The sequence below is a fragment of the Neoarius graeffei genome, chromosome 11, assembly GCF_027579695.1.
Source record: "Neoarius graeffei isolate fNeoGra1 chromosome 11, fNeoGra1.pri, whole genome shotgun sequence".
NCBI lineage: Eukaryota > Metazoa > Chordata > Actinopteri > Siluriformes > Ariidae > Neoarius > Neoarius graeffei.
In genome coordinates, this window is record NC_083579.1 from 59,812,931 (window position 1) to 59,822,491 (window position 9,561).

Below are 9,561 nucleotides of genomic sequence, written 5' to 3' on the forward strand. Positions count from 1 at the left end.
CTCTCTTTATCTAGATGTAGTTTTAGTCTCGATGGCAGTAGAGCCTGAAAACGATTGTTACAAGCATGAACAATCGTACACCTGACATCTGATATTAACACAATTTTTTTTTAAAAAGGAGTGACATTTTAGCCAGAATATTCCTGCCAAATTTAATAATTTTGGCCTCATTCCTGCCAAAAAAAGATCACAGAGGTAATACACTGCAATGGAATTGTCCAGTAATATGCTCTCTTATTATTTACATGTTAGTTATGCCATTCATTCATCTTTATTAACACTTTTATTCCAGTCAGGGTTGCAGAGGATCCAGAACCGATCCCGGGAACATTGGGTATGTGGCAGGAACGCAGCCCTGATGGGACATTTTAGTATGGTGATTTTTTTTTTCATCTTTTCTCCTTTTTTTTGACCATAAGCTCATACAGTCATAAATATTTGGTATTATGATTGTCTCAAAACTTAACTTATGCACAGGAGTATGTTGTGACTTAAGGGCATAATAATGTAAAGAATCCTCCTTTCCATCAATTCCAACTAGGCTCACTATTCAGTCAGTAAAATTGAGAGCCATAACCCAGTCAGAGAGAGGTCAGAATGGTTAAAACTATTTGAAATGGTAAAGCTGCCCTCTTGTGGACATATTAAAATCTGCATACTCATTCTGATGTAATACAGTTTTCAGTGTAATGCTGGATTTATGTGGCTCTCTCACAGTGCTTTAAAACTATATTTAGGCTGTTATTGACTATCAGTCATTACCTAGTCTACTCCAACAACGATCATGCACATACATGCAACCACAACATGCATTAACAATAACGTCCTGACTCCAAAAAGTGCAATTTAACTCCGTTCACTCAAACTGCATGCCAGTACATCACCGGTGTCATTACAACTGAGGCATACTACTTAGCTGTGCATTATGTGGTTTGGGACTCGGGCTCGATTTTGTTCCGAGTGTGCACAGACTTGATACTCACAACCGTGAGGTTAATCTATTTGGTGGAGGAGGACGCAGCACAACCCATATTACTAAAAGTTCTTCAGTGAGTTGCATGCAACAGCATTCTTAACTAAAGAGCCTAAACAATTATAACCATTTTTGACAGAGAAGACAGTTCATATAATTCGAATATACCTTTGTACATATCAACAAGGGAATCCTTCAGCTCTTGTTTGAGCTTCCATAGCATTTGATGGTTTTCCTCCTCACCCTCTGAGCAGCTCTCCCTGAATTGATGAAAAGAGGACATTAGAATCTCACTTGCACTGCTTTCAAAACGCACTGAAGGTGTTTTCAAACTTAATCTTCTCTTGTAACAAGCTGCACTACACATGCTTCAGCAATGTCTCCATGCACTTCAGCTGAAATACAACCAATTATCTATTCCTTGTCCTCTCTTTCCAAGGAGACAGCCAGTTAGTTGTTGCACGTTCATTTTTTTCCCCTTTTCCATTGCAATACCAGTATCAAAAGGTCTGGATATCAAATCAGTCAATCTTTACAATAATAACGTATACAGTACTAGAAAAATTTTTTCTCAAAGATTCTTTGGATAGTTAAAAGTTCACTTGAAACCCTTTGTTCAAGGCTAAATTCTGTTGTAGGGTTCGACAAAGAATCTTTAAGGGTTCCTTCTCAAGTACAAACTGAAGGAAACTAGTGTAATAGCCTTCGCCTTGTTTTACAAGTGTGTGTAGCTGCAGGTTTTTTGTACAGATGTGATGTCAACATGCCTTAAAGCAAACAGTGTTCACAGTGTTGTGCACTGGAAAAATTACATGGTCATATCGAATACCTATCCAGCATTTCAATTCCAGTATCGGACTCCGCGGGTCTCAGAAATGAAGCATTTTGTGCGTTATGAATGAAAGGAATCCACTTGAGCTTCACATTTAAGCTACAAAGGCAAACATAAATGAATCATCTTCTACTGGCTGCTCCTGATTAGGGGTCGCCACAGCGGATCTTTCGTCTCCATTGCTCCCTGTCTTCCATACCCTTCTCTACCACACCTGCCACTTTCATATCCTTTCTCACCACATCCATGTATCTCCTCTTTGGCCTTCCTTACAGAAAAAGCACATGAACTTCACATGTGATTTTTCACATGTGACTAACATGTGATTTCTCACGTGAAATACGTGGAAAATGTGTTTTGCACATGGGAAACGTGGTTTTGGCCCAATTTTATGTGAATCACGTGGGAATGTTTTACACGTGGTAACGTTTTCCACATGTGCTCTACATGGTAACACGTTACAAAATCTGATACCATGTATTCCACATGTTACCACATGTAGTAACATGGGATCACATGTGAAATACATGGGAAAATTCATGTGTTTTTTTCTGTAAGGGCTTCCTCGTTTTCGTGTGCCTGGCAGCTCCATCCTCAACATTCTCCTTCCAACATGCTCTGCATCTCTTCTCAGGATGTGCCCATACCATCTCAGTCTCATCTCTCTTAGCTTAATTCCCAAGCTCTCCACATGTGCTGTCCCTCTGATGTGCTCGTTCCTTATCCTGCCCAACCTCCCATCGCAAACCTTAACATCCTCAACTCCGCCACCTCCAACTGGAATTGAAATGCTGGATAGGTATCCGATATGACCACTCGAGGTAACTACCTCATGAAGCTGGTTAAGATAATGCCAATAGTGTGTAAAGCATCATCAAGGTAAACGGTAGCTACTTTGAAGAACCTAAAATATGAAAGATTTTAACACTTTTTGTTTCCTACATAATTCCATATATATTTTTTAATTTCATAGTTTTGTCTTTAGTATTATTCTACAATGTAGAAAATAGTCAAGATACAGAAAAACCTATGAATGAGTAGGTCCATCCAAACTTTTAACTGGGACTCATTTTATATAAGATGTAGAACTGTAACAAAAAGTTACAGTAGTTAAAATCATGCACCTACTGTATGTTTATAAAGTAATTATTTACCAATTATTGTTTGGTCATTTAGGACCACACAGTTCTGGGACTGGGATTATCTACTGATGTAAAACACACTAATCTACTATTGCCATCTTATGATCCAACCCGACCTATGATACATTTGTGTGGTCAGGGGCAAAAAAAAAAAAAAGCCTGTTCCATATTCTTCATCATTCTGGTACAAGATGATTTGTCTCATGATGTTGTTCCAGAACTGTGGAATCCAGAATCTGGTCTTCGTAGTTTTGAGGCTCGCCAATGGTCTACATCTTGTGGTAAACCCACTGTATTTATTCTGGTGAAGTCTTCTCTTTATTGTTAACTTTGACACATATGATGTTCTTGATCTGAAACTGTTCTGAAGTAGTTTCTTCAGTAATACACCACAGTTGTTTTCCATGGTCTTCCTGAGCTCACCAGTGCATTCTTTCTTTATAACAACATACCAAATAGTTTATTTGTCCACACAGTTTTTTGTTTTTAACATGATATCTCTGATGGGTTTGTTTTGATTTTTTAGCCTAATGATAACTTGCTTCACTGGCAGTGACAGTTCTTTGGGCTTCATGTTGAGACTCAACACCAATAGATTCCAAATACATAAAGTGCTGCAATTCCTAAACCCTTTACCTGATCTGGATGTGCATACCCTCAAATTGAAGATGAAGGTCTGCACTTTGAGGTCATGTTTTATTTAATTTCAACTCCTATATACTGTGGTAGACAGCTTAAAAATACTGTACACTTTATAATCTATTTTTAGGTTCACCAGCTGTGCCTTCATTCATTCATTATACCACTTATCCATTATGAGTCGTGGAATGAGGCGAGAGGCAGAGAACACCCTGGACAGGTTGTTAATCTATTGCTGGACTAACACAAGACAAACAGCCAGTCATATTCACACCCATGAGCAATTTAGAGTAGCCAACTGACAAACTCCACGTTTTTGGACTGTGGGAGGAAACTGGAGCACTCAGAGGAATCCCACACAAACACAGAGAACATGCAAACTCCACACAGAAAGGCCCCTGCTGGCTGGCAGGTTTGAACCCAGAACCTGTTTGCTGTGAGGCGACAGTGTTAACCACTGCACCACCCTGCTACTGCTGTGCCTTCGTACTGTATTTGTTCCCCCCAGTTTAAAATCAGCAAAATGTGTCATTTAGCCAGGGGTGTCCAAACATTTGCATGCAACTGCCGCTGAATTCAGTCCATATACTGTACAACACTGAACCCTACTACTTAAACATAGGAAGCCAGCACTGTCCAGTTTCTCCAATTCATAAACTTCATTTGTAAAGACATACTACTACTTCTTTTGGCTGCTCCCGATTAGGGGTCGCCACAGCGGATCTTTCTTCTCCATTGCTCCCTGTCTTCCGCATCCTTCTCTACCAGACCTACCACTTTCATGTCCTCTCTCTCACCACATCCATGTATCTCCTCTTTGATCTTCCTCGTTTTCGTGTGCCTGGCAGCTCCATCCTCAACATTCTCCTTCCAACATGCTCTGCATCTCTTCTCAGGATGTGCCCGTACCATCTCAGTCTCATCTCTCTTAGCTTAATTTCCAAGCTCTCCACATGTGCTATCCCTCTCCATGGTGACTCTTGTCTCACTTCGTCCGTCAAGCTATCCATCACTATGGCAAACAAGAAAGGACTCAAAGCAGATCCTTGATGAAGTCCCACCTTCACCTTGAACCATTCAGTCGTTCCAACTGCACAACTCACTGCTGTTTCACTGTTCTCATACATGTCTTGCACTACTCTAATGTACTTCTCATTCACTCCACACTTTCTCATACAATACCATAACTCCTCTCTCGGCACTCTATCGCATGCCTTCTCCAGGTCTACAAACACACAATGTAGCTTTCTCTGGCCTTCCTTGTACTTCTCCATTAACAGTCTTAAAGCAAAAAATTGCATCCAACATGCTCTTCCTTGGCATAAACCCGTACTGCTGTTCACAGATTACTACCTCTCTTCTCAATCTCGCCTCCAATACCCTTTCCCATAACTTCATGTTGTGGCTCATCAATTTTATCCCTCTGTAATTACTGCAGCTCTGTACATCTCCCTTATTCTTGTATATTGGGACTAGCACACTTTCTCCATTCATTTGGCATTCTCTCATTCTCTAGTGCCCCTTTTCCACCAAAGCAGTTCCAGGGCTGGTTTGGGGCCAGTGCTTAGTTTGGAACCGGGTTTTCTGTTTCCACTGACAAAGAACTGGCTCTAGGGCCAGAAAAACCGGTTCCAGGCTAGCACCAACTCTCTGCTGGGCCAGAGGAAAGAACCGCTTACGTCAGCGGGGGGGCGGAGTTGTTAAGACCAACAACAATAACAAGACCGCGAAAGATCGCCATTTTTAAGCGACGAGAAGCCGCAGCTGTACAAACGCGAAGTCATCCATTATTATTATTATTATTGTTGCTGCTGCTTCCGTGTTGTTTTTGCTTCGATATTCGCGCTAAGGTTTATGCAAACATAGCGACGTAATGACGTAGCTCCGCGAGCTATGGAAAAGCAAACTGGTTCTCAGTTGGCTCGCAAGTTGAACGAGTTGTGAACCAGCACCAGCACTGGCTCCGAACCAGCCCTGGAACTGATTTGGTGGAAAAGGGGTATAGGATCCTATTAAACAAATCTCGTTAGGAACTCCACAGCGGTCTCACCCAAACATCTCCAAGCCTCAATTGGGATACCATCTGGTCCGACTGCTTTCCCAGTCTTCATTCTTTTCATGGCTGCCCTCACCTCATCCTTACTAACCAACTCTGCTTCCTGATTTGCTGTCTCCAACAAATCTGACCTTTTCTCTCTTGGATTCTCCTCAATAGGAATCTCAATAAGATCATCAGGAAGGCCGGCCATGTTGTAGGCATGGAACTGGACTCTGACAGTGGTGTTGGAGAAGAGGACACTGTCCAAAATAAAAACAAATCTTAGACTGTCCTTCCCACCCTCGACATAAGGAGCTGATCAGCCACAGGAGCACGTTCAGTAAACGGCTGATTCTTCCACGCTGCACAACTGAGAGACACAGGAAATCATTCCTACCTGTTGCAGTCAAGCTGTACAATGCCACTGTATAACTGTGGTACACTGTCTTACCATGTATACTGTATCCTTAACTCAGGTGCAATATATGTATATAGGAATCACTGCATATAAAATCACTTCATTTTGCTTGTTATTAAACTTATTTAAATTTATTTTATTTGTTTTTTTCAGATGATTTTATCTTCTATTTTTAGACATGTTTACTACTACTTTGATTCAGGAGCTTTGTAGCAAATTTGAATTTCCCTCCAGGGATTAATAAAGTAATTCTGATTCAATAAATCCTCAAAGTACTCTTTCCTCCTGCTTAATCCACTCTCTTTGTTTGTAAGCACATTTCCATTTACATCTTTCACTCTTACCTGCTGTACATCCCTCACTTCCCTGTTTCTCTGCCTAGCTAGTCTGTACAGGTCTCTCTCTCCTTCTTTGGTCTCCAGTCTTTCATACAACTCCTGGTACGCATCTGCTTTCACCTTCGCTACCGCTCTTTTGGGACGGCCTTGGGCCGAGATGCCCTTGAGCGAGGCACCTAACTCCCAACTGCTCCCCGGGCGCTGTTAGCATGGCTGCCCACTGCTCTGGGTACAGTGGTGCTTGAAAGTTTGTGAACCCTTTTGAATTTTCTATATTTATGCAGAAATATGACCTAAAACATCATATTTTCACACAAGTCCTAAAAGTGGATAAAGAGAACCCAGTTAAACAAATTAGACAAAAATATTATACTTGGTCATTTATTTATTGAGCAAAATGATCCAATATTACATATCTGTGAGTGGCAAAAGTATGTGAACCTTTGCTTTCAGTATCTGGTGTGACCCCCTTGTGCAGCAATAACTGCAACTAAATGTTTCCTGTAACTGTTGATCAGTCCTGCACACCGGCTTGGAGGAATTTTAGCCCATTCCTCTGTACAGAACAGCTTCAACTCTGGGATGTTGGTGGGTTTCCTCACATGAACTGCTCGCTTCAGGTCCTTCCACAACATTTCGATGGATTAAGGTCAGGACTTTGACTTGGCCATTCCAAAATATTAACTTTATTCTTCTTTAACCATTCTTTGGTAGAACGACTTGTGTGCTTAGGGCCGTTGTCTTGCTGCATGACCCACCTTCTCTTGAGATTCAGTTCATGAACAGATGTCCTGATATTTTCCTTTAGAATTCGCTGGTATAATTCAGAATTCATTCTTCCATCAATTATGGCAAGCCGTCCTGGCCCAGATGCAGCAAAACAGGCCCAAACCATGATACTACCACCACCATGTTTCACAGATGGGATAAGGTTCTTATGCTGGAATGCAGTGTTTTCCTTTTTCCAAACATAATGCTTCTCATTTAAACCAAAAAGTTCTATTTTGGTCTCATCTGTCCACAAAACATTTTTCCAATAGCCTTCTGGCTTATCCACGTGATCTTTAGCAAACTGCAGATGAGAAGCAATGTTCTTTTGGAGAGCAGTGTCTCTCCTTGCAACCCTGCCATGCACACCATTGTTGTTCAGTGTTCTCCTGATGGTGGACTCATGAACATTAAAATTAGCCAATGTGAGAGAGGCCTTCAGTTGCTTAGAAGCTACCCTGGGGTCCTTTGTGACCTCGCCGACTATTACACACCTTGCTCTTGCAGTGATCTTTGTTGGTCCACCACTCCTGGGGAGGGTAACAATGGTCTTAAATTTCCTCCATTTGTACACAATCTGTCTGACTGTGGATTGGTGGAGTCCAAACTCTTTAGAGATGGATTTGTAACCTTTTCCAGCCTGATGAGCATCAACGCTTTTTCTGAGGTCCTCAGAAATCTCCTTTGTTTGTGTTCTCTTTATCTACTTTTAGGACTTGTGTGAAAATCTGATCATGTTTTAGGTCATATTTATGCAGAAATATAGAAAATTCTAAAGGGTTCACAAACTTTCAAGCACCACTGTATATGTGTGTGTGCGCACGTGTGTGTTCACTGCTTCAGATGGGTGAAATGCAGAGAAGAAATTTCAGAAGTGTGTGATGAATAAAAGTTGTGCTTTCTTTTCTTTTTGCCTTCTGCCTCATCCCTCTGTATACAGTAACTGCCTGCTTTCTTCATCTCTCTGATCGTCCCAATTCTTCTTTGCTAGCCTCTTCTCTTTTATAAATTTCCTGCACAAACATGAATGAATTAATTAATAATATACAGGTACAATACCATAACTCATCTCTCAGCACTCTATCGTATGCCTTTTCCAGGTCTACAAACCAACGTAGCTTTCTCTGGCCTTCCCTGTACTTCTCCATTAACGTTCTTCAAGCAAAAAACTGCATCCAACGTGCTCTTCCTTGGCATAAACCCGTACAGATTGCTACCTGTGAACAGCAGTATTTGTAAAGACATACTAATAAAACTAAATACAGTAAATAAGCCTAAGATACAGAGGTATCAGTATGTGTAGTTGACCAGAAGGAAGAGAGGGACACTACAGCCTGGCATCAGAGTGGCACACCACACACACACACTCACCTTTTAGCACACAGCTCATTCTCCAAGCTCGAAATTTTATGTTTCGCTCTCTGTATTGCTGTTTGAACATCATGTGCCATGCTGTGACAATTCATAGGTTATAGCCTACCTGTGAAGTTGTTGCTAATGTTATCTGACCATCAGGCTGCTCTGTGTGGCGTCTCTGCTTACACTTACAATGCAACTTGATACCAGACAAACCACTCTCCACATCAGGAACACACACACACACTTTAAATATGCAAAAGTTTAGTCGCAGTATTCAGATTGCCATCAAACTGTAGCAAGAAAAACAAATTTTTCTCATCTACAAACTTCATTTTAGCAAGTTAGCTTGTTAGCTGCTTAGCTAACAGTAGTTCTTTCTTTCAGGCTTTTAACTCCTTTACTTGATCTTCCAAGTTAAGAAGTGAAAGCTAACCAGACTAGCTCACAACTTACTGGAAAACAAGTCATTCCAGGTCATTACATGAATGACAAAGTGAACACAGCACTAGCTGTCACGTTTATTATAAATTAACATGGCAATGACTTACCACAGAAACCTCAAAACAGATGACGAGTTGCTTCTTTATCTAAACTACTTTACAAAAAGTTCCTGAAGTTGTATTTTCCACAGCTACAGTCAGCACAGACCTGCTCCATTTTACAGCCCATGAAAACACTAAAGGAAGTGAGAAAGGAAAACGTTTACACATTTTGTCCACCAGAGGCCAGACGCACACAGTTGTAATCACTCAAAACCAATTTTGAAGGCCAAACTTCACCCTTCTCCATCTCATCTCATCTCTAGCCACTTTATCCTGTTCTACAGGGTCACAGGCAAGCTGGAGCCTATCCCAGCTGACTACGGGCGAAAGGCGGGGTACACCCTGGACAAGTCGCCAGGTCATCACAGGGCTGACACATACAGACACCCATTCACACCTACGGTCAATTTAGAGTCACCAGTTAACCTAACCTGCATGTCTTTGGACTGTAGGGGAAACTGGAGCACCCGGAGGAAACCTACGCGGACACGGGGAGAACATGCAAACTCCGC

General features: G+C 41.4%; 1 protein-coding gene across 1 annotated transcript in view; it reads right to left on the bottom strand.

Moving 5' to 3' along the window:
* mipol1 (mirror-image polydactyly 1) overlaps nucleotides 1-9,179 on the bottom strand; it is a 66,207-nt gene extending 57,028 nt beyond the window's left edge. The window contains exons 1-2 of the mRNA XM_060934388.1: nucleotides 9,056-9,179; nucleotides 1,142-1,233 (exon numbers count right to left, since the gene is read on the bottom strand). Of these exons, the coding sequence (XP_060790371.1) occupies nucleotides 1,142-1,196 (55 nt within the window). The 5' untranslated portion in view covers nucleotides 1,197-1,233; nucleotides 9,056-9,179. The remainder of the gene's footprint in view (nucleotides 1-1,141; nucleotides 1,234-9,055) is intronic.
* Between the last annotated feature and the right edge of the window lie 382 nt (nucleotides 9,180-9,561).